The sequence below is a fragment of the Triplophysa rosa genome, linkage group LG20, assembly GCF_024868665.1.
Source record: "Triplophysa rosa linkage group LG20, Trosa_1v2, whole genome shotgun sequence".
Taxonomy (NCBI): Eukaryota; Metazoa; Chordata; class Actinopteri; order Cypriniformes; family Nemacheilidae; genus Triplophysa; species Triplophysa rosa.
Window position 1 is genome coordinate 11,555,429 of NC_079909.1, and position 26,472 is coordinate 11,581,900.

Genomic DNA, 26,472 nt, shown 5'->3' on the forward strand with positions numbered 1-26,472 from the left:
TAAAGCATTTAAAGAGAACACATAACTTCCTGGAACTATCTGAAGGCTCCATGAATCACTGACACAAACTTACGTTGGCGCAACTCTCCCTCTAAATGGCTCTGTTTGACAGTAGATTCAATACAGTTAAAAGCACCACATGAGCATTACGTGTGCAGTACACGCAATCCAACCACTTTTGATACAGACAAGCTGATTATTTAGACCGCATCTGAATAATTCTCATGTTATTCGTAGCACAATTAGCATTGTGTTAGCTGTTCAGCACTACTTTCTGGCTAAGAAGTAATAACTTTACATTTGCCAGATTCTGTGCCATTATACAGCACATTCTGTTTTTATGCCTGGATTCCACGATTCCGTCCGCGTTTTCCACATCGCAGAAATCATAGGGCCCTACAAGTACTCACAAATACAGGTTTGGTGAAAGAACAAAAATAACTTGATCTCTTTCATCTCTTTAATAGTTAGATTGTTACTTATGAGGAACATTTTTGTTCCAATCTCTGTATACACAGTCTACAGCACATTAACTGCAACATGTGAATCAACAAAACAAACACATCCTAGACAGAATGAGCTCTGTTGCACTGTTCCTCCTGTTTCACAGAGAGATGATGCATCTGATTGTTTCCAGCCATTGTGGTTGGGGGTCTCCTGTTGCCATGGTAATAGCGCTGACAGGCCCGGGGCCGCCAAGAGCAGAGGTCAGTGGCAGGATGCCAAACTCCCCCCAACAGGCATCATTAGACAATGCAAAGTGGACACAGCGTGAGTTCGGGACACCAAGAAATGCATTGTTGCACTGCAGATCCATTCAGTGGCACTCTCACGCTAGCACAGAAAAGCTCCTGACACTGGCATCTACAAAACAGCACTGCAGTTGTAAACACCGACACACACTCCAATGTGAGATACTGTAGGAAGACAATGGCTGGCCTCTGCGTTTGATGCCACACCCTTTCCTTCATGTCGCTTGAAGTATCTACACTGGACTCTTCAGAGCTGAACAAATAAGATTGGGCCGCATGACAGATATTCCAGCGGTAGAGAGGCCATGTTATCAGAGGGGCCTGGAACAGGGCAGGGACTGGCCAACACAAACAAAGTCTAAGCTATCCGCTCCATCCTCCAACACAAAACTCTCTGACATCCCTCTCTTCATCTTCACGCACACCTCATCTTTAAGAACTTAAGCACTTTCACCGTTCTATTTATGATAGAAGCCACGAGCTCAGACAGTAAACGCTGGATTAACAGCGTTTATCCAGCGTTTCCCCTTACCAGCCCAAAAACAGGAAGCAGAAACGAAAGCGAAAAGGAGAGGCAAAGAGAAGTTCGGCTTCTCCTGTCGCCTGCTTTGTGTTCTCTATATCTGCTGTTTAATTATTGACGCACTTGTCACACTGCTTAAAGATGAGAGTGAAATACACTTCCACTGAGGAAGTAAATGCACACACACACACACACACACACGCCATACAGAGTTTCTTGACAAAAGCGAAGACATACGTTTTCGCCTCTAAATGGACTGAAAAATAACAACTAACTGAAAAATGACACCAAAAGAATACAAACCTCCATTCTCTCATAGAAAACGTACAGTGGTGACTAGGGCTGTGTATTGGCAAGCGCCTCCCGATACGATACATATCACGATAGATGGGTCACGATACAATATATTGCTATGTATTTCAATACGATACACATTTGCAATATATTGCAATACTTTAAATAGAAAATGTAAAAAGTAGAGCTAGAAATACAACTTGCTGTGCACCACCGGGGGTTTTCTGTAAGGATAAGTGTAAAAACATCCCTTACCTCTGCAGAGTGGCCATGATGTGGGATGCATGGACCTTTAGATCAGAGGTTTGGGTTCTCAAACTGTGGATTGTGTCCCTCAGGTGGGTAGCACAGGGGAATAAGGTGGCTCACGTAAGTCACATGGCTGTTGTGGTGCATTACAGTTAAAACAATGAACATGGGCAGTATAAAACCCCTGGTTCATGCGTTCTGTAAATGCGCTGGTGTCACATCCGTGAAAGCACAATAAATGTCATTTTTACTTTTCTTAATAAACTTTTTGTCTAATGCACTGCAGTAGCCAAGTGACTTGTGTCATGACTTGCGAAGCCTACAAACAGCATTATTTTATATAACTCATTTACTCCATTACTTATTTTGAAAACCAAAGCACACCCAAACATCAGCTCTGAGAGCTCCAACCATTCTTATATTTTTCCACTTACTTTGGCTGTATGTATATGACATGATTTAAAAAAAAAGTCGATAGTAGAGGTATCACTAATTCTATGGATTAGACATGTGCCCGGTTAACCGCGGTTACCACTAAATCCTGCTGAAACCGAGCTGGCTGCGATAATGCAAGGTATTGATTATTTTATTGATGCGTAGCTTATCCGTGAAGCACGTCTCTGGAATCAGTAGGAAATGCTGCTCGATCTAAAAGCAGTGCGAGTTTGAGTCACTTATAACGTGCATTTAAAAAAGCACCACCTGTCAAACATGATCATTATAAATATACTTTATTATCATGAAAATACCTGAGGAGGCTTGAGTAACAGTGATAAAAACATGTCCTTAGGCATTTCCTAGAACTAGGGGAAACTAGGGGAACTAGTGTTATGGTCTTCTTCTGCAGTGCGTATTTTCGAGTTTCTGCAAGAGAGCGCCCTCTGGCTTTCGGATGCAGCAGCATTTTACTGTACTTACTGTTTACTGTTACTGTTACCTAGAAAAACATGGTAGTACCACTGCTTGTCCGTTTAGGGCTACTGTAGAAACAACATGGTGAATTCCATGTAAGGGGACCTGCAGTGTACAGGATGTAGACAGAAATAGCTCATTCTAAGGTAATAAAAATAGTGATGCTCTGATAGGTAAATTTTGGCCGATAACGATAACCGATAATTCTTTAACATTGGAAGCTGATAACCGACATATTGCCCGATATACATTATCTAAATATTCATATAAAATTCCCTAAGACTGAAACAAAAGGCAAAAAGTGGACAACTGCTTTTATTTGAAAACATTCACCGCGGAAAACAAGGTAACCATTAGTTCTCTTTTTTCCCCTGAAAATCATGTACCAAGCCTACTTTACACTAGTTAACAATTCTTTAACCTTCAAACTTTTCTGGTATATTTAATAAACAAATAAGATTTTCATTAGCCACATGTCTAACAGGTCTCAAGACAGAAAGCATTCAGACAGCAGTCTGATTCAAACCACATGCTTTTGTTCCAATAATTTCACATTCATAAATACTGTAACTACTACATACTGTACCTACATCAACAATGTTTTGATAATAGCAGTAAGTGAATGATCACGACAGAAAGACAGTACTGTACTGTATTTTACTGCGAGCAGCGTGCAGATGAAGTAAACCAGAGGAAATGATTTAAGATTTATCAGTTTTAACATATCGGCTTAAATTTTATTATCGTCCGATACCGATAACATTAAAAATGACCATTTATCGGCCGATACCGATATGGCCGATAATTTATTGTGCATCCCTACATAAAAACATAACGCTTCATTATGTAAGGTCTTTAAACACCTCTGAAGACATAGTTATGTATATTATATTGAATTTCTGTCAATAGATCCTCCAAAAAATGACACACTGGACCTTTAAAGAATAGCATTTAAAGCTTAATTGAAACTTCTGTATGTGAATGAATATTTTCACTTTTCACTTTAAAACAGAAAAGATCATGTCACTGAAAAATAAAACTGAATTTTAACATTTAAAATACAATTCCAAGCTCTAAATTAATGTCCCATGTTGGCAGCTCAACCAATAGGATCACTGAACAAAAGTCATATCGGAAAACAATCAACATAGCTTAAACACCCCTATTGGTTAGTTAGCAGTATATCATTTGACCAAAACTGTCAAGACCAACAGTGAGCGAATACTGACAGTAAGGATCATTTTAGACTACCTGTCTCTAAAAATGACATCATCTGTGACCTTATCCCTCATTTAAAACAGCCAATCTGCCACATAGACAGAACACATCACACCTTGCACCATCACACACATGCAATCTAGTGGGTGAACAGCGAGGTCTGTTGTGCACGGGGAAGGATAATCTATTATTTACTGAGAGACAAACAACAGACTGTTCAGTGAAGCACAGTTTTGGTCTGCTGCAGCGATTAACAGCGAATTCCAACACTTCTTATTCAATTCAAAGTGGTGAAATACAGTTGAAATGCTTTTTTAAGAACACATATGCTCAAACTCACAGATCTCATGCCGAGTGTGAAATGAGCACAAGCGCTCAAAGATATTCCTTTAAAGTAGTCGCCTCATCTGTTTGTCAGCTGGGTTGCAGAAAGCAGAGACAAACTTCATACTGTACATTAACCCCCTAGGAAGATACATGGTAGTGATCAACTGTGACATGTCTACTATTTCCTCTAACAAAAAAATGCTTTGTAAATTATGTGCTAGGCAGGAAGAAAACTGATACATCTTGCATTTGTTTTCCTAATCCGTCTTTGAAACGGTTGTTTTATCTAAGGAACATTAAAGGGAGGTTGGAAACTCATCCCACCAGGAAGCTGTTTGATGTCGCTGAGCTCAAACGCCACAACTGTATCTGAACTTTAGCACTGCAGTCAGCACAAAACAGTTCAACCTCGGCCTGGTTTCAGTTCATTATTTAGCCTATGTTTTAACTTTTAACATGATACAACAAAGATATCGTTGCTGTCGTTTTGAAACCTTGGATGTCCAAATTCGCTGTTTTTCAGGAAATGAAAGAAACACTTTTAAACTATTAAATGCTGTGTTGTCAAAGTTGACAAGCACTTTTTAATACTTTTTATTGGTTAGATATTTGCACCCAGTGACAAACATAAAGGGTGACTAATAATAATGGTTTATGGCAACAACAACAAAAAATATGGAGATAACAAGGTTTAAAAAGTACATCTTTTGAGATGAAAATTTGGAGAACAAATTTTAGTATAGTATTAGTAAAATTAGTTTAGTATTTAGTAGTGTTCACTTGTAACTTGAAATGTACAGAAATGAGGGTCACCCTACTTATTGATTCATTTATTTTAAAGGTCCAGTGTGTAATTTTTTGGAGGATCTATTGACAGAAATGCAATCTAATATACATAAGTATGTCTTCAGAGGTGTATAAAGACTTTACATAATGAAGCGTTATGTTTTTATTACCTTAGAATGAGCTATTTATCTTCATACACCGCGGGTCCCCTTGCATGGAATTCACCATGTTACATTATAGAAAGTATTGAAATTTTACCATCAACATCTCAATTACAAAGTACAAATAGCTGCACTGCAGTAAACCCATGCTTATAAAGATGAAACAAGTTTATGATTATTAATTTGTCCATTAAACAAAAGACCTCTGTGTTCCCTCCCATGATTACGTTACATGTAATGAATTCAAATGTCGCATTATCATGCCGTAAATTATACTGCAAGCTCCTGAGAAATACCTTACAGTTACAGTGTGAATTACTCAAAAGACAAGACAAGAGATTTCTATGCTTTTGGCATTCCTGTGTGGGACTGCTGGTGGTGACTACTGTCCCGAATTATTACCTCCCACTCCAATGGGGCCTTTGTAAAGTAACGGGGAAGAAGACACGGACATAGCAGAGCCATTGAGAGAGAGAGTTCTGCCAACGGAAGTCCGTTTTTTATTCATTAAATGGCGTTCGTCTTTAAATTGGTTAGAAGTTTTCCTCAGTTGGTCTGTTTAGTCGCAGCTCCATGCGTAACTATAGTAACTTCCGGGAGCTATTGAGAGCCTCCATGAACCGCCATTGCTGTGAAAAAACTGTTCCATTGGAGTCAACGGAGTTGACACGACTCTCTCTCTCAATGGCTCTGGGACATAGGAAGATAATAAGAGACAGACCCACAGAGTAGCATATATGTGAAGAGTGCGGTTTTTATTCCTGAAGCATTTCCTAATAAACAGGAGGTGTGTGGGCGGAGCATATCAAAGGGATTGTGACTTACATCGAGGATGCTTAAATGAGGTATAAATAAAAACAAAAATGTCAATGCTAACATTAGCTTTGCGGTGCAACTGTCAAAAAGGAAATCTCCTAGCAACTATACCGCATTGGATATATGAGATCCAGAGGTCTCTAAAATTGTAACACCTGCCTTTTCACAACATTAGCAGAGCTCAAACACTCATATTGGGTGTGTCATTTCAGAAACACCTCAACTGTGCAATATTAAAGGGCTCCGGGGTGCGCTATTGAGAATCATGGGGTGTGGATATAAGCTCTGTTCCAGTCAGTTTGAAAAAGATCGACTGAGGAGACGACGTGTCTCTCTGCTTAAATTCTTCATTTACCATTCAATTGCTGTTTTTTTGTAAAATGTGTGAGTGAAATGTGCGACTGTGTGTGCAGATGTCAGATGCCTCTTAAAATACCAAGGAGCAGTCATGGGAAACCAGGGGAGTTTAAAAACACTGGCTTGTACCCCTCACTAAACTACAATTTAAAAGGACAAAAATGTAGGGGTTCCAAACCTTCCGATAGATTTATATTTGTTCATTGACCGCATTGGCATTTGTGATAGTTTGGTGGTGAGAGTGATGTGGTCTGGGAGTGCTGTATTTAGGGTCTGCTTAACTGTGAACTACTCTGTCTAGTAAAACAGCGACAAAAAATAATTGCCACATCATAACGCTGATAATTCCGATTAGTGCGTTCAGCCGGATATGAAAACACAAGGAATCTCTGCACGACTAATAAATCACTGAGCTGTCAGCACCTGACTGAATTTTTCACATAGAAAGCCAGAAGCACAGCGGTTTCTGACAAATATTAGGGGCTATCACAAAATTTCAACAGCACTCTGAGAGTGTGCGGATCATGTTAACACATAAGACGACTATAGCTAGGGTAAGACAGCAAAGAAATATTTGTTTTTTTTGGAGAGAAAAGAAAAATGATTTGCAGTACAGGCCCACCAAAACATTACAGATAATGGCACTAGTACACATGACTTGTTGCTTTTTCTATACAATCTTTCACTCCTTGTTTGCAACGAAAGGTCTATGCACGTAAAGCCAAGCAAGCTGTAATTTACCAAATACAGTATATACAGTATATATATATAAACAAACACTTTTAAAGTTAAAAGCGATGAAAATCAGTTTTTCGTTGCATAACTACACTTATGTATTACAAGAGGTTTTCAAGGTTTTTGAGAACGTGCAAGTGAGCATTTAGCAACACACAATAGCATAAACTTCGCAACTTGCCTTTTTACAGGCATTCCTCCTGATTTATCTCCATTTAATTATTATATTTGCATGTGTCTTAATGAAAACTGACGTGCTTTCGTCAAAGCATGCCTTGGATTTACAGGCTCAGCATGAACAAGCATGCAGTATGCACTAGAGTTGTGCTGACTTCAAAGGAGAAAAACATCCTCGCAACTATAAAACAGGCCCCTAAATTATTATGTAAGAAGGAATATTGTTCAAAACAGGCCTCGAATGAGGAAAAGGAATGAGCGTCTCAGGTTTGGCTCTCATTATGGAGTCATGTGCAGGGTGAGAGGACATCTGGTTTGAGTAAAACAGCCAGAGCTATGAAAGCCCACGGCGGGCTGAGATCCGCTTGTCCTCGACTCAGGAACCTCCAAGGGTTCCTTCGTCAAGGGTCTGAGGGTAATCCAAAACATATAACGTCGGGGTCAGTGTCTGTCCACTCGGTGGTTCACTCCAAAATGTGTGTGCACCAACTGACCTGACTGAATGTGTCTGAATGTTTAGGAACATGGAAAGTGACACAGGTTGTAGGAATTTAATGCTTAATTTATTTCTTAAAATTACTTGTAATTTATTTATTTTTATTTTAGTTTTGTTTTTACTTAATTCTAGTTAAAAATTGGAATGCCTCAACTTTAGTTTCACAGCCTTCACAGTTTCTTTTGATAACATTTACATTTAGTCATTTAGCAGACGCTTCTATCCAAAGCGACTTACAGATGAGGGAAACAATGGAAGCAATTGGAACAACATAAGGACAACAAAAAGCATAAGTGCAATAAAAGAAAACTGGTCTCATATAGCCTACCACAGTATACAGAGCTAAGTTTAGAAAAGAGATAGAAGTCAGAACTGATCAGTCAGGTGTTGACAGAAGAGATGTGTTTTCAGACGGTTCTTAAAGATGGCTACAGAATCTGCTGATCTTGTAGCAGCAGGCAGGTCATTCCATAAATGTGGAACCGATCCCGAGAAGGTACACGAGAGTGATTTTTTACCTTTTGGGATGGCACCACAAGACGTCGTTCGTTTGCAGAGCGTAGGGATAAGGCAACATTTCTTAATTTTATTAAACTTACACATTCCAAATAATATTTATGCCCACATTTGATTAAGAAAAATGTTTTAAAGGTCCAGTGTATGAACTTTATCAGCATCTAGTGGTGATGTTGCAAATTGGAACCAATGGCTCACTCCACCCCTCCCTTCCAAAGCACTATGGTGGCTGACACAGGACTAAGATGTCGTCACATTTTCACTTCTTTGTTGAAGGAGATAACGTATTTACGAATATATGCGCTCTGTAGAGCAGTTTGTCTGTTTAAGGCTACTGTAGAAACAACATGGCGAATTCCATGCAAGGGGACCCGCGGTGTATGTAGATAGAAACAGCTCCTTCTAAGGTAATAAAAACATAACGCTTCATTATGTAAGGTCTTGAGGACCCAAAGCAAAGCACGTTTTGTATGTCTCCCTTATCCAACACACCCAATGTCAACAAAATATGAAGCGGTGTGGGTCCCCAGGATCACAACCACAACTGTAGCTAGTGGTTTATGTACTGTATGTGTATAACTGAAAGCAGTTTTGGCGCAGACAGTGTGGCATTATCTTACAATTTCAAAGCAAAGCAGAGCTGATAAGGAGGGGAAAAACTCAACTCTCCGAGCCTGCATTCACATAGTGCGGCCATAAAAAAGATCACAACTGATACTTTAAAACATGTAAAATGGCTCTGAGTGATTTATGCAAGCACATCAGAATAGAGATGAGGTGTACGCATGGATCGCTGACTCTCCCCGAACATCAGATCAGTGGAAACATAAGCATGTTTGCGGAGAGTGAGAGACCACATATTACGAGAAAAACAAAGCACAGTGATGAATTGCTTCATTAAAACCACATTAGAGGACTTGTGACCCAGTCAGAGGAGCTGAATGTCCACGCTGAATGTATCATGGCAACCTCACTGCCAATGCAGCAAATCCTGCAGATATCTACACCTAACTGTTATACTCTGTGCCGAGCGTTTACGCTAATCACTGGAGCTCTATTTGTGCCAATATTCTTCACATACAGCCAAAAACATGTATACTGTACGTTTTATTGGATTTGGCAGATTTATTTGGCAACACAGAGGCCGCAAAGTTTTAGAAATGAATTGCATTTAAAAGCTGGATCAATAATAAATGCAACATAATAAATACAGGGATTAAGCACCAACCTTATACACCCCCCCTTCAAAGGCAGCATTAAGCTCTTGTGGTTAATAATACATTTAAAAGGAGCCATTTATTATCCACATCATAAACAATCCCATCAATGTAAAACTGAATGATGCGAGTTAGGTAAAACACACAAGAAGAGTAAAAAACATTGTCAAAGTTTCAAACTTAGCTACGAGCTATTTGTCTTGTTAGACTTGCAAAACATTTTTCTGTTAGATGAGAAGATAGATGACTGCAAAAGTTGCGGTTTGAGGAAAAAACATCTCTGTGGTATTGAGATGGAGGGAAAGTTTAATCATCATGAAGAGAGACACACCTAAATTTCATCTTTTCTCTCATGAATTTGCAAGAAGAAAATGAAGGTATATCTTTTGTTTTTGGCAGGCACTCTTTTTCCAGTCTACAGGCGCTAGACAAAAATAAGGCATTTGAGATTGTCTGAATGTTAAGGTGCAGCGTGGCAGACATTATGTCATACTTCACACAGTCCCAAATGCTTTTGCATGGTAATTACAAGAACTTGTGTTGACTTTTGTGTTGTGTTGCATTACTGGACGCTTAACTTTAAACCTGGATGGATTAAAGCAGTATACAGCTGGATTTTAGGCACGGAAGTGAGCCAGAAAGCCATGGAGCGGTCAGTCGCTATAATCAAAAACCTGCCTAACAGAGACAGGAAACAAAGCAGTCCTTAACACAACGAAACAATCTGTTTCCTCTCCTGACCCAAGGGACTTCTCAGACATCTTATACCCCGCTTTCAATTGTTTGTCGAAAGGGGCGGGTTTATTTAGAGAAACTGCTGCCCTTTTTTCTTTATTTATTGACTTTTTTATTGAGGATAAAAATATGCTTTTGTTGATATAGGAAGCTTTTTATAGCACTTCGCTTATTCTGTGCAACCTGAAAAAACAAACGGCTACATTTTAGATAGAATTAACAGCCAATGTAGAGCCAAGACATGTGATATACAAGGTGCATAAATTTTAGCATGTGGTCACATGAAACTGTGTGCCTTTCCATACGGAAATGCATAGAAAACAGAAAACTTTATGCCGAAGTGTGTGGTCAACCGTGTGTTAAAACGTCATGTGTTTTCAATTATTAAAAAAGGTTTAGGGGGAGAGGGCCAATGTGTCATATTTCATCCTGACTGACAAACATCATTTCAGGGTTTGAGAGCAAAGTAGGAGTGAGCAGGCCAAGAAGAAAAGAACAATAGCCGAACAGAGAGCGCTTTGGTCCTGCAGGCCTACACAATACTCTTATTGTTCGAGCAGAACCAATGCAGATTTGGAAAGAAAGGAGAAGGAGCTAGAAAAGACACCAGGCCTCTCCAAAGACTGTGATCCGGACTCATGTTGCACATTCCTACAGGCCTCAGGTCTGTTGCTGTGTGAGATGTGGCCTCCATTGTCACAATCACTAGATTTGTATTGAGTGGAGGAACTGAAACAACCTACGGGAAAGCCCAATTAGACAAACGTCAATGCTTCCTTATTACGAGAAACGTTTCCCAGGGACACTTGTCGTGGTAAGATAATGGCTTGGCTTCCCACCCTGGTCATGAAAGACATTTCAATTGTACACAATTTATATGTGTTCCTATCAAACTCACAGTGGTGTGCTCTATAACAGAGTATTCCAATTAGCGATGCACCGATATATCGGCCAATAATCGGTATCGATCGGTAAAAGCAATATTTCACACAATAGGCTATCGACCGATAGTTTAAGTTTAAAAACAGCTGATGATCAGGGCGGATATATCCTTTCAATCAAAAGAATGCAATGAATTTGTGCTCTGTATATAGAAAATACTAAGAAACATCACCAGTGTGATGTTCAATATTATTAGTCATTATATGATTGAATAACATTAAGTTAAGAAATATTCATTTAATCTACAGAATCAGTATCGGAAGATATCACTCTTTTAACAGATTTTGGTTCATCGGCAGAAAAAAATTGCTTTAAAGAGTAATGTCAACGATATCATTCCTTTGTATCTTTATCATTATAATGGTGAATTTATTTCAATTTAGAATGATTAGAAGGAATAGAAGGATTTTAAATGTTATTATATTATTATAATTATCAGTTTTGTCCTTGATGTGAATATGCTTTAAAGCGTAAAACATAGTATATGTGAATATGTGAATGCAGACATTTACATGCTATAACTGTGTCAGAAATTTGAACAAAACTATGAGTGCTTACAGATCTTAACTGTTTGCCCACTATTGACAAAGTTTTGTGAGACGATGCTTCATTGCCATTGATGAAAATTTCTGGCAATATAATTTACAGGCACTGTTACCCACCTTCGGGAAGGGTACAGCATTTACAGATCTAAAAACAGCAAATATGCTTTGAACATCGCTCTGAATCCAATCTTGGACAAAAAACTACATTTTCTCTGTTCAAAAGTTTTTTTTTTTTAAGAAACCTACCCACATTCAAGAAGTGATAAAAAACTCAAGATATAATCGAATCTGATATATTGTATGTTCATATATTCATAGAAGAAAACATTGGCCATCAAAGTTTTGTGAAAATTATTAAAAATGCTGCTGCTGGCTTGCAACTTTTTAGAAACGTTGGTGGGAAAAAAGTTAAAATAAGTCGGGGGTTTTTTTCAATTCTCAAACAAGAGTCAGGGTAACAGTTATCAAGGAGATGCCTGGCTACACATGATTTTCATAATTTAAGTTCATGCTGCATTTCATAAAACAGGCTAATCAGTTCAGTGCAAGCGCTTACACTCATGCATGCCTTCTTTATTTACTAGAACTGATCTTCTTTTTATGTAAATGTAACCCGAGGTGCAGAGGTAACAGAGTTGATGGATCTTTGTTGTGCAACTGAGGCATCTTCAAAGCAGCTAATGAAAAACAGCCACATCTGTGACACTGAAAAGTAATAAGTAATAAGCACTTCTACAAGGTAAGCACTTCCTGTTTGGCATCATCCAATCAGAACGAACAAAACACATAGCGGTTTACTCTTTCATTTGATCCTCAATGTAAAATTCTCTGGTTCTTACCGGTTCTCCGGTTGACAGTTTACTTTGTCACATGTTTTCTTACCATGTATTTAACTCTGCAGAAGGCAAAATCCTGTAAAACCAAAACTGCCCATTTGACTGTGAGAAAGAGGTAGGAGATAGAAGACTGAATGCAAATGGTTTCCCACTCTGCAGGCTCCTGCCTACCCTCCCCCAAACCTTCTTTGGAAGAAAACTAAGAAACTGTTTGATGACTTTACCATAGCCATCTGAAGGCCTGCCGGTGAGCGGGACATTAAGCATGCACTGACAGCAGAATTACATTATAGAGTCCAGCGTCACTCATCTACGAGACAGGCCATGGAAATGTGCACGTGTGTGAGCGCACCATTTGGATGCTTGCTAATGTACTTAATAAAAATTAAAAGGATTGCTGGAAGATGGTTTGGAAACGGCCGGTCCCTGAGCGGAGTTTAAGTGGATGCAGGTTGAGTGCGGTTTAGCCTCAGAGAATCGGCCTTGATTTTTCTTCTTCTCACTTCGTGAACCAGTCTGCCAGATTCAGGATTGGGAATAACCTTGTAATCATTTGTCCCACCTCCACCAGCTGTACTGTTGTATTAAATTGATATTGAGGAGCAGGGTGGAAGATTAATTAGCAGGAACAGAAAGTCGATACAGCCATTTTCATTTGCACAGTAAATTATGCTGATGCGGTACAAGCACCATAATGGCATTTGGAGGGTTGGGATTTCGCAGTCGTTCTTTCTTTGCTGTTCTGTCTCAGGTAACAGTTTGTCTGTCTGAGAGTGTGCATCCAGAGGAATCGGGCATCTGTTGGCAATTACAGCCTTTCTGTTGCGTTCATAAACATCAGGCTGTGTTTGTCCATTGATGGAACCAAAAATTATCCCTGTAGCCCAAAGGTAAAGAAACCTGTGATACACAGTAATTGGAAACATAAATAAATAATTGATTAAAGAGCTGAAATCCCTCTGCAGATGTGTGAACTACAACAATGGTTTTATAAAAAAAGAGCAAAGTCTTCTTAGGAACATGACACGAACTATGGATGGTATAAACCAGCAAAAAAATCCACATTGGGTTCAATCATGAAGAGCAATTTTTTTATCTTTCACAAAATAAAAAGATCCCCGCTTTCTACTTTAACACAAAATGAGACGGTTCTCGCAGTAACCACTGCTCCAGTCATAAACAAACAAGTATTTAGAATCAAGACCACATGGTCAACGGCTCTTATTTATTCTCAAACCAGGGACCTTCACCCTGATTCAGGTCAACTATCTCAGGGCTGGTCCTCTGACAGGAAGCCCAGAAATCAGGGGTGAGTTTCCAATTCAGAGCAACACAATAGCAACAATACATGTGTGCTGCGCACTGTATCTCCGTCCTTCCTCTCACATGCCTTAACAAACATCCTTCCTGGAGGAGATTATTTCAGAACTCTGCATTTTAGATCCACACTAATCACACAAGTGAAGGGTATTAAAAGACAAGATGGCTACAAGTGGAATTCCATGTAAGGGGACCCGCGGTGTATGTAGATAGAAATAGCTCATTTGCAGGTAATAAAAACATAACGCTTCATTATGTAAGGTCTTTAAACCTCTGAAGACATAGTTATGTATATTATATTGCCTTTCTGTCAACAGATCCTCCAAAAAAAATTGTTGTTATTAGTAAAACGCCACAAATTAAGCCCCTCCCCTAACTCCATCCCTAAACCTAACATCACTGGCGCAAAAGCAAATAGTACTAAAATGTACTAATGAGATCGTACGAATTCATGCAAATTAGTTATGAATTATATATATTATGAATTTCCACAAGATTGTGTTGTATGCTCATATATTTTTGTTTTGTAAGGGAAATGAGCTACAATAGGTTGTTTGCACATGACGTCAAGGCACTGTGCGAAGTGCCGATGGAGGAATGGAGTTTCTCTATAGGAATTCACTATAACAAACTCAAAATACCTGTGTTTTGCGTCGTTTTTGACTGTTCAAATCGATCAAACCTTGAAAGGTGTTTTTATTGTGTAGCAAAAGTTTATGTTCATGAAGGGGGAAAATGCGAGTATCGACTGAGAAACGGAGATAAAAGTGGTTTGTAAACCTGAATCTGCGGTTGGGACGAGCCGAGCCGGATGACTTTCTATAATGCTTAGCGAGGTTTAACGTACCTAAACAACAACCAAGTGAGCTCAAATTTACTGCTCAAGAACCTGAACACTAGCTGCAAAGATCGAGTCCTGATTAAACGGATAAAGTGATAAATCGCTGCGTTAAGCATTTCTCCCCAACATAAGTCCATTATAATAACACAGCTTACCGAAACAACGTCCACACAAAAAAACGAAATTTCTTTAAACCTAAATTGTAATAAACACTAGCTACTGTTAAAAGAACAAGCACGTATTCCAGGGGATAAGAATAGTCTCACGTTAAGCTTGTTCTTCATTAAAGTTCATTATACAGAAACCATGTAACATGGCTCAAGGCAGCGACAAACTGAGAACATAAAACTTTTCTGTTATCATGTTTATGTTTGATATCAGTGATAAACAAATGTTTTTATTTTGGTTTTCCGTGATTGTTGTTTTGGTACATTAAGCTGTTTCCTTTTAATGGACTTCTATGGGGAAGAAACGCTTAACGCGAGATTTTTCACTTTATCCATTTAATAAGGGCTCGTTCTATTAACGGAAGCTAGTGTTTATTACAAGCAAGGTTTGACAGAAATTTGGGCTTACCTGGTCGTTGTTCAGGTCATTAAACATAGGTACTTTGAGTTTGTGATAGTGAATTCCTATGGAGGAAAATAACTTGCTGCCTTCCAGCCGCGCCTCGCGCATCGTAAAAACCATGTGATTGCAAGCGATCTATTGATACCACATCAGATGCTGATCCTTTACAAAACTGCCAAATACCAGCCAGTTAACCAGCCTCACCAATATATCTCTCTCTGGTAATGTGCAAAACTACATTTTCAAACCAGTCGCTTGTGATCCATAAAAGTCAACACATATCCCTCACAATGTGTGATATGTGTTGACTTTTATGGATCACAAGCGACTGGTTTGTGAACCACAGCTATTGAGACCATTAGATGTTTCTTCTTCCCCTTTTCCTATTCTGTTTGTTTCTGCATAATAAAGCCAACAGCTGCTTGGGCTGTGAAGACTTCCTCATTTCACCTATGATTGCCAGCACAAGCACATGCTGTTACAGAATGAGAAATGAGCAGCCAATGGCTGAGACTGAGAATACAGGGGAAGCCATGCAGAATACAGTGTGAACCCGATCAAAAGAAAGGGGTCGTCTCTGCACCGAAACTGGATGAACGTAGTGATTACTGACATTCAAACAGAGAAATGTGAGAAGCTATGCTGAAAAATGTGTTGAGAAGGAAAATGTAAGGCTCTGAGCTCGGCTTTAACACCCTCCCCCAAAACCAACGAACGCATCAGCACTTCAAACGGAATTGCACAGCAACCTATATACACGAGTGTCAAAATCACTAAGATAAAAAAAAACTAGAAAATCTTCATGCCTCACATTTTACTATTGTTGAATCATTGTTTAATCATGAATTCCTACAGCTTCTGAAAGATCTTTATATTCACTTCTCAACGGCAGACAGACATCACTCCCTGTATGCATCTCAGGATTATTGCTACATTATCCTTCCAACCATTTGAGGTGAAAACACATGTACATTTGGAGGTGTCGGTGAAGAACAATATTCTGAACAAAATCCTACCAGAGCCATCTTAAGTCTTGGATGAGTTGGATTTTGTTTGTGCTTCTATGTGAACAGAAAACCAGCTACATGCCACATGAGAAAAAAACTGGACATAAAATGTGAATTTGAAATATTTTATTAGCTCATTTTTACAGAATGCAGACCTTCCGCGAGGAAAAGCCGTTTAGTTTTGGTTTTAAAGTAAGAATCTACGTTTAAATGTCACGAACAGGCAAATTGGTTTAATCATTTGTAAATATAATATCATATATGTTATTAAAAGACATATTTACAATTAATTTTTGTGTAATATTAAACTGCCCCTCTCAAAATGATTTGCAGCATCCGGGTTACAGGGTGTTATTAGTTTTGAGTGGTTGTTATTTGAAAATAACAACCTTTGGAATGTCGCGACTGGCCAATCAGAAACAAGCATTCAAATAAGCTGTGTAATAATCAATGATAATCCAGTTAGAAGTTTACGCAGCTTTGATCCGTCTCTCACTGCCTTCTTAGGTTACAGATTTTCTCTTCATGTCTGGTTGCCTCATCACAGAAATGGATTACCATGCAATTACTGTTTCCTCTTTCTGCCACTAATTCATGACGGAATATTTAGCCAAATTAGAGATGTTTTACTAGGCCTGGTTTCTTTCAAAATCTAGGCCACTTTTCAGCGTGTGCCCCTTTAGATCCAAAGAAATCTTCTGCATTATTTGTGTCTGTCGGTTCAAAATGATTGACAAAACAGGTCTGCAACCATTTTTATTCTCTCTTTTAACAAGGACAGAAAAGATAATGGTAAAGAAAAGACTTAGCAAGCGCTATGATAAGAAACCCAGATGAAAGGTGCTAACAGTGCAAAATTAATTTCTCTGTTTATTGATTAATATTTATTTTAGAAAGTAAAACACAATCTCTCTTTGCAGTGAACACATCAGTGCCTTTCAATGCTCTCTGTTAATTGTGGTGATATAAAAATAACAACTAAAAAATGCTGATTTGTCAAGGTTTTCTACAGTATAGGCACCCATGACAACATTACAATGATGACAAAAACAATCATGCAAATAATAATTTGTAATGACACCGAAAAATGGCAATAAAAAGCTGTATACTTTACTTTCATTTTTCAAATGTGCGTTCAATTCATACACTTCATTATTTGTAGTGGTCATAAAAACAACATAATTCATTCAACATTAACAATGCCTATTTAAAAACATGATATACTGTACAGCCAATACACATGATAACTGGCACTGAAATCTCATTACTAAACTTCTATTTAAAATATTTAAACTGACTCTGGTTATGGTTGGTACAGTGACCTACTGGAATAAAACTCTCAAAAATACAAAAACTTATTAATTGAGATTTCCCCACACTCAGCACAGCAGCAACAGGCACAAGTTACTCAATGCTCTATTCAAAGTGTCAGTGTCCGGGCAAGTACACAATAGAAATGGCGTGAAAACATGATAGGGAGCGAGCTTTACTAATGAAGGAAATCATTCAAGTCATCTCTCAATTAAAAACAGCTTAGTTTCATTTCATCAGGCAGATGTTTCTATGGGAACGTAACCCCCCTGGTGAGACACAAACGTGCCACATCTGGAGCGAAGAGAGATGCGGGGTGTATTGTTACAATTACTTCAAGAAAAGCTACATTACTATCCCCAAAAGACTAAACACCCCCCAACTCTACTATCAAACTTGATTTCGTTAGCACAGCATAGTATGAATGAGGTCATAATCGCAACCAAACTCTCATCAAGCGTAACACTTTTGCCCACGTAGCCGTTCTGTCACGATAAAATGAAACCACGACTTTAGTCTTAAACGTGTTGCGTATCCTCGACCTAAAACTCCAATGTCAGCTTCATACAGCCACCTTGACACGTTTAAACAAAAACAATAGCTTTCAAGCAGCACCACACCAGCTCGTATAGAGAGACACGAGGGGCAAAAGAAAACGCCCTGCCTTGTCTATACATACAACCTCCACACGTTGACTGAGACCAACAATGCACAAAAGCGGCACAGACGTCGCATAAATGTCATTTTGACATATCAGAAGCTATGGTCTGTGTTTGTTACAAAACATTTAAGTTTATCTATTGTCAATACGGCTTCACACGTTGCCAGTGCCTTGGTCCAGATAATAGATTACTATGACTGACTGACACATCTATCATTCGGTTTAGACACATTGCCACATGTGGAGAATGTGCTACTATTGTTTCTCACAAAGTCAAATGAATGCCCTAATACGCATCTCTTCATTAATGCGACCTTGTTCTTCCCGTAGGTAACCGCTGTACATTGTCGCATATACAGTGTAACCTATCTATCATAATGGTGGATGTGCGAGAATGTACATTATAGACGATTTGCGTTTCATTAAAGACGTATATCGCTTACCTTTAACGTGCGTTTCATATTCGGCAATAATCTCCTTGTCCTTTCGGAATTTAGCTGGAGACGTCATATCGGTGTAAATGATACAAGTCCTTTTACAGCAAGAAACAGCAGAACAAAAGATCCTTCGTCTACAGATATCCAAGGATGAGGAGTATGCTGGAATGGAAAGCAGTCACTAAAATGGTTATTGTCTCCTGAAGAAGATCAATCTCGCCGCATTATTAGTTGGAGCTGCCTTTGGCTTCCTAGAAAGAATGCGTCCACATACGACTCCGTAAGCATGCGGGAAATGAATAAAAAAGGACGAGTTTCATCCCACCGTTCACTCGCACACGATCAGCAGTATCAGACGCAGTGCCTTCAAAAGTTTCTGCTTTCCTCTAGCGGACAGAGGACAACAGATCATCCGTGTGTGGCTACAAAGTCTTCTCAGTGCAGAATGAAGGCAAGGGTTACACACCTTAAACCACTCTTAACATCCCCCTCGGGCTTTCCAGCATCACACTACACAGAAAAAGAAGACAAAATGTTTACTGGATCAAATTTGTAAAGATCAGTTCCTTCCAGTAAACTTCCTCAAACTTTTTTCTCTTTGTTTCATTTCTTTAAAAGGCAGGTCCGCTGAGACAAGGCACTAGCGTGTTTAAACACGGCTATCAGGACGTGAAATGCACGTTTATAAGGAGACGGGCTACATGTTTCGAAAGGAAGTTATTTTCAGTGTTGTGTGGCTCAACAGTAGTCTGTCGACCAACGTGATCTGAAAAGTAAAGACTTTAGGGAACGCCAGACCCTCCTCACTCTCGGAACAGCTCTGGGTTTCCTTAAGGAGATTCCCACGCTCCGCGTAGGATTGCGGAGATTTCTTGCGCTTAAATCATGTGCTATTAAATAAATCCATCAACAACTTACCTTGAAAGACGATTTCCATCTCTAAAATAGAAATTCATTTAGCAAAATTCTCCCACAAGACTTACTGTTACGCTATTCCCTGAATTTTCCAAAACTCAAACCCCGCCTATTTTCATGGAAGATAAAGAACACCCCCCCTCTTTGGTCATTGGTTACAACACAAGAGCATGACACGAATCTATAAAATCGCCAAACACTTTTTTTGACGCTTTTTAAGGTTGTTTTATAGACCATTTTTATGCTAAAAAAGTGAACGTCTTAACAACGAGCTAATATTTTAAAAGCGTTCGTTTTTGTGACTTTGCCATTGCTATATTACGACCAAACCGGAAAAATCTTTCGTTGAGACTTTTAGTTTATTTTTATTTCTGTAACAATTATATTTCTTTCTTGCTACAAAGCAAAAAAATAAAATGTGGTTTTGTGGTTTGCTGTAGGTACTGTAATCATTCGCTGAGAATTTTGATCTGACCAATCATATGCGAGATATGGTAATTTTCAACCAATCGCCTTTAGCCATAAGGCCGTTTGAAAATGTTTTAGGATGTACTTGCGGATGTAAACAAACGTAGTTTAGCCAGATAAGCCCTGTTGCAACGGCATAGGACTTTAACAAACGTGCAGTGTGTTTCGCTGCTATTTGGTTCGCGAAAGCCTTTATATCCGAAAACAGTTCGGGATAGTTTCACGTCTTCATAGAAAACGAGTTCATATTTAGCTAGCTAACTTAGCTTTCTAACAAGAAAAGGTAACTACGCTCAGCTATTGTGCCTTCTAACATAAGCGTAAAAATACCAGAAATCACGGTGGACTTCGGTTTATAATGTAAATTTAAAAGGAGTTGCCGTTTGCGTGATAAGAGGACTAGGACCTAAAGACCGCAAACGTTACACAGGTAAAAAACAGGCTAACGCTAGCTAGCTAGCCAGCCAGCCAGGTAGGAGCAGGTTATCCGTTTTAGTGCACTGTGAGACTGTCACGCGCTGCTGACTCGTCTCTTGTTGTTCTATATCAAGCACGACCCGGCGTTTTGTAAGGAGCAGTAAACAAGTTCTTAACTTGCTACAATGTCTACTTCAAATTTCAAGAATAAGTGTGTGACCCAAGTCAACTGTATATACTGTGACAGTCTTCTGTGTATGAGAGGGATGAAAGCAGTACTGTTAGCCGATACGGAAATCGAGTTGTTCTCAACGGATATACCACCAAACAGGTGAGGATTCTATGACTAGAACACTCATTACTTAAACCTGTTCAGTACATATCAAATATGGCGAATTTGTTTATATATAACACATAAACATGACTTTTTTTCCCTTTTAGGACGGTTGATTTTGTAGCAAGCTGTTATTCCACCGAGAGCTGCAAATGCAAGTTAAGAGACATTGCATGTTTAAAATGGTAAACAAAAATATTATCATCATATGATGACATTTTTTTCTTTTCATAACTTTTACCCTGTTATTGCTTGTGAAGTGTCCCTACAGTTTAGAGATGGATATTGTTTATAAATCATAAAGAGTGCAATATATTTGGCATGTATCTACATGGCAACAAATGTATGTATGTAGATTAGTAAGTTGGTATCAGATGTTGCTGTTTAGCTTTAATACTCAGTCCATTGTTTTCACTGAGGTATTTGCTGTTCTGTTTGCTTTTTCATTGTCTTGCAAATCATTTTAAATTGGGTGTTTTTGTCTGTCTCTCTGGCTCTTTCTGCACATTCAGTGGGAATGTTGTGGGATATCACGTGGTTGCCCCGTGTAAGCCCTGCTTGCTCTCCTGCAACAATGGACACTTCTGGATGTTTAACAGTGAGGCTGTGTCCACCATCAATAGACTGGATGCAACAGGTTTGAGAGACCCGTCCACACCTGGTCACTTCTATTTCGACACCTGTAATGTGTATTTGACACATCACTAAAATACTTGTGTCTTTCATAGGACAGAACCTGCTGCTGTGGGGGGATCTACCTGAACTGGAGGGTAGTGATGATGATGAGAGTCTGGACAGCTTTTCAGAAGAAGAGTACCTCAGATAGAAGCGCAGATGTCCAAAGGACGCAACAATTGACAGTAGTGAACTTGTAACTTTCACGCAAATCTACATTTGAAGCACATTGTCCAGTTTTTAGATGACTGGAAAACAAACAAAAAAGTTTGTCTACCATCCCAGCCTTCACTCTTGATTTGCAGTATGAATTACAATTTGTAATAGTTTCGGCATCTTCTCAGATTAGTTTGTATGTTAGAGTGCCACTACCAAAGAAGAAAAGTTTCCATTTTTGTCAAAGGGTTGCAGAAACACATTGACAATAAGATTTTTTACAGACTGTAGATTATTCATGAAGATTAACGGAAGTATTTCAACAATTTGAGACGTTAATGCAGATTGTTTACTCTGGTACAAACACATTTTGGGAGATTTCCAAATGATAGACAGACAGACAGCTACATAGATAATTGGTTGCTAGTTTCACAGGTCAGACTTTATGTTGAAGTCTATAAACGATTTAACAGAAAGAAAATCACTTTAACCATGTTTTAATGGTTTCCGAATATCTTGTTAATTTTAAATGGAATGTTACTAATTATATATTCAAGCTGGATATCAATCCACCTTATATAAAACAGACATCAAATTCTTAACTAGACATTCATGCATAGTCATACAATTTTATAAAGTCTATAATTTAAGCCATTTTCTGTATTCGTTTTTTTTATTTTACACAGCTTTGACATGAAGTGGCATAAAATGGCTTGGCTGCTTTGAATAGAGTAGTTAGGCTGAATAACATTTTAGCATTTAAAGTTGCAATGGTACTTGGCTTGCTTCACTCCTTTCAATTAATGCTGTTTTTTTAATGTATCGTTTCATTATTTGTCACTAGGTAATTATGAGAAGAATCATTATTTTGTTACTGTAGACATTTCGGCGTGACACTGTGTGATATATTTTAGCCTTAAATTTTGCACCTATAACTCTCATGCAATTGTCTATATTTACAAAGACATAAAGTCAACCAGTAGCAGTTATTTCACAACCCTGTTTACCATTTCACTCGGAAATCACTGTAGTTTCCATATTCATTTTTAAGCGTTTTAAAATATTATGAGTATGATGCTCCACTGTAAATGTGTTACAGCATTTTCCATCACATTGTGGTGGAGGTTTTGCATTATCATAGCAAAAAGAATAAGCAACCACTATTGTGATAGCTTTCAGGTGTAGCATTTTTATGGGTTTGGTTTTGAAGCAATCTTGAGTATGCATTTGTGACCAAAATTAAGAAATGTTTTGAATTGTAACTTATTAACAGAGAATATATTTGATTTAAGTTATCTTTGTTTTGAATGTATTTATTACCATAAAATTACTGTATTTATACCGCCATGATTTAATTTGCGCCATGTGAGGATGAAAAACGTTTGTATAATTTTGATCTGCTCTGACAATGTCATTGGTTTAAACTTTGGGTTGTTTTGTATGCTGAATGCCTTGGTATTAAACATTTTAATGTGGCCCTTTGTGTTGTTTTGGAATGTTTTTGCTAACACATGCTTGTTGTCTAAAAACAACATGGTAGAGCAGTCTGAGAAACCGTCACTTCAATATTAAACTGATTTGCTTCTGGAAGAATGGTATTATCACACAATACTTCAAAAGCCATGTCACATAAATTGGGGGATCTGTAGTAAGAAGCTTTTGTGCATGGTCCGAGAAGTCTGAAGTTAAAGGTTTGTCCAGAAACATGCGATGCACTTAGGGCTTTACGATAACTCCAGAGCACTCGTACATCTAAGATGATTTTCAAGTGCTTACTATGCTTTTGGGAAACAGACTCGTACGATCGTTTTTACTATCAATTTAGGCTTACGATGCTTTTGGGAAACACAGCCCTGTTTGGTTACTGACATTCTAACCAATATCTTTCTCTGTGTTGATCAGAAAGAAATGCATACGGGTTTGGAATAATCTGAGGGTGAGTAAATGATGATAGAACTTTTGGGCATTCAAAGTTGTGACACCACCCACTCCTCATACTAGGTGGCGCTATACATGTGTGATGTGAGACCGCCAAACTCGTCGTGATCAGAATCAGAAGACCTTTATTGCCAAGTGTGCTTGCACACACAAGGAATTTTCTATGGTGTTGGGAGCATTTAGTACATACATTCAGCATAATGACAAGACAAATTATAATAGAGATAAAAGACAGTGTAAAAAGATTATAAAAAATATGCATGTATAAAATACTATTGTACAGAATGGGAATAACATATAAGAAACATTGTACAGGGTAGTGTATTGTTGAATTTACATTTTTTACAGATGTACACTTGTGCAAATGGGTAATGCTGTGTGCAGAGGTAGTGTTATGTATGTAGAAATACATTTGCATAAGGCATTATAATGTACACCATAGGAGTAGTAAAAAAGTAGAATTTTGCTCTTGAGGAGCAGTTAACTGTTTAGGAGGGAGATGGCCTGAGGGAAAAAGCTGCTTCTGTGTCTGGAAGTCCTGGTGTTTAGTGCTCTGAAGCACCGGCCAGAGGGCAACAGTTAAAAAAGTTTGTGTCCAGGGTGTGTCGAGTCTGTGATGATTAATTTTTCTTGCCCTGTTCTTCATTCTGGAATCATATAGGTCCTGAAGTGTGGGCAAGGGAGCACCAATAATCTTCTCAGCACTACGAACTGTCCGTCGTAGTCTTCGTAGGTCTGATTTGCTGGCTGAGCCAAACCAAACAGTTATTGAAGTGCACAGGACAGATTCATTAACTTCTGAGTAAAACTGGGTCAGTAGCTCCTGTGGTAGGTTGAACTTCCTCAAATGACAGAGGAAGTATAACCTCTGCTGGGCCTTTTTTACAATGGAGTCTAAATGGGACTCCCACTTCAGGTCCTGAGAGACAGTGGAACCCATGAACCTGAATGACTCCACGGTAGCCACAGCGCTGTCCAGGGCTGCGTCCGAAATCGCATACTGCTACGTACTGAAGTACCTACCTATCGGCCGTTAAAACAGTACGTTCTATATAGTATGAGTGGTAGTAGTATGAATACATTTCGGATATACTGCGTCCGCCATGTTTTATGTTCATGTGACCCGTATGCTCTTTGACCTATGATGTATTAACAACAACCTACACGTGAGAGTTGATAAAAACATCATTTAGTCACGAGAAATTCATTTATTGGCACTTACATTAAAAACGAAGGTCCGCCTTAAAGTTTTCCGCTATATTTATTTGATTTACTTTTGAAATTTGACCGTTGCTCAGCTCCCGTGGCATCATGGGATAGAGAAGTGTCCATCCGATCCACACTCACGAATCTCGGCGGAAGTAGTAGACCATCCGGGTATTTCTCGCCTACTGTTTTTTGCATACTGAGGTTTCGGACATACTATTCATGACTCATACTCATTTTCGCCTGCTATATAGTATGGAAGTAGGCGATTTCGGACGCAGCCCAGGACTTCCTTCTGAAGTCCACAACCTCCCTTCTGTAAGCAGATTCTTCACCGCCTTGGATAAGTCCAGTGACAGTGGTTTCGTCTGCAAACTTCAGGAGTTTGGTGCATTCATTTGTCTAGAGTGAGAAGAGCAGTGGGGAGAGAACACATCCTTGAGGAGCTCCGGTGCTGATTGTACATGTGCTCCAAGGATCTGTTAAAGATCTGAGTGAAGATGGGCGACAGCTGCTCTACACAGACTTTCAGACAGGAGGGTGAGACATTGTCTTGGCCTGGTGCTTTTCTGATCTTTTGTTTCCGGAAAAGCTGACACACATCCTCTTCGCAGATCCTAAGTGCAGGTTGAGTATCTAGAGGAGGTGTTAACATTATAGTAGAGATAGGGTCTGAGTGGGTGTGATGGGTGAGACTCTGCTTTTCAAAACGACAATAGAAGTCGTTCAGATCGTCAGTCGTTGATTACCGACAGACTGAAGGGATGATGACTTGTAGTTGGTAATGTCTTTCAGTCCTTTCCACACTGATGCAATACATAACATAATAACATAAATACGTACACGCTTTTGGATTAACACTATCAATGGACCTTGTTTTCTGAAGCTCTGTGATTAAAAGTTTACCGGAATTTATACAATTAGGATGCGATTTTGGCTCTTTAAAAAACAGGTATGAACTTCGTTTGGCAAGGTGTGATAGTCCTCAGTCTGTGTTAGAAACATCTTGGTTCAGATTCTCACCTGTTTAGTAACCATGGTGATTTCAATTAGAAACCCATTTATAACGTCGAACCAGATCTTACTTTAGGACTTTAGGATATGAAGTTTCTGTAATATGGCCACTGAAGCTTAAGTGTTATACATTATATAATATACGTGTACATACATTATACATTGTACTCGGTGTGGATAGTACACAATGAAATCGGATAAGAAATGTAAACGTGATTGTGCTGTAAAACCGCAGCTCCCCATTGCCTTGTATGTTAACACGAGAGCCTTGCCCTGTCTAATATGGCGGACTAATTTTGACATATCCCAGGAACTTGTATGGGTGCAGTGACGTCTACCTACTATGACACCACATGTATGCTAGGAAATATAAAATGCATTCTAATTAGAATAATTTAGGAAATAATGTAACATGATGCATGTGTTGTATTAAACAATGTGAGGTTGTGATCTTACATTAAAATTGACCAATACAGTGATTTTTATGGCAGGCAGGTGGACCTTTTTGTTATAACAACAGCAGAATAGTGGCTATTTGAAAGCACTGTTGGTTTGACTTTAGTTCATTGTAACCCAATGACAGAGGTATTTGAAGCTGTCAATCATCC

At 38.8% G+C, this 26,472-nt stretch overlaps 2 protein-coding genes across 3 annotated transcripts in view; one reads left to right on the top strand and one right to left on the bottom strand.

Annotated features, from left to right (window-relative positions):
* Positions 1–19,784, bottom strand: part of srgap2 (SLIT-ROBO Rho GTPase activating protein 2) — an 87,302-nt gene extending 67,518 nt beyond the window's left edge. For both annotated transcript variants that reach the window (XM_057361304.1, XM_057361302.1), the window contains exons 1-2: positions 19,660–19,784; positions 18,748–19,251 (exon numbers count right to left, since the gene is read on the bottom strand). In XM_057361304.1, coding sequence (XP_057217287.1) covers positions 18,748–18,814 — 67 coding nt within the window. In that variant the 5' untranslated portion in view covers positions 18,815–19,251; positions 19,660–19,784. The remainder of the gene's footprint in view (positions 1–18,747; positions 19,252–19,659) is intronic.
* A 293-nt stretch (positions 19,785–20,077) lies between these two features.
* On the top strand, positions 20,078–23,176 carry fam72a (family with sequence similarity 72 member A). The gene is made up of 4 exons (XM_057361305.1): positions 20,078–20,872; positions 20,983–21,060; positions 21,388–21,512; positions 21,604–23,176. The coding sequence occupies exons 1-4, from the start codon at positions 20,727–20,729 to the stop codon at positions 21,699–21,701; spliced, it is 447 nt and encodes a 148-aa protein (XP_057217288.1). The 5' UTR covers positions 20,078–20,726; the 3' UTR covers positions 21,702–23,176.
* Positions 23,177–26,472: the final 3,296 nt, after the last annotated feature.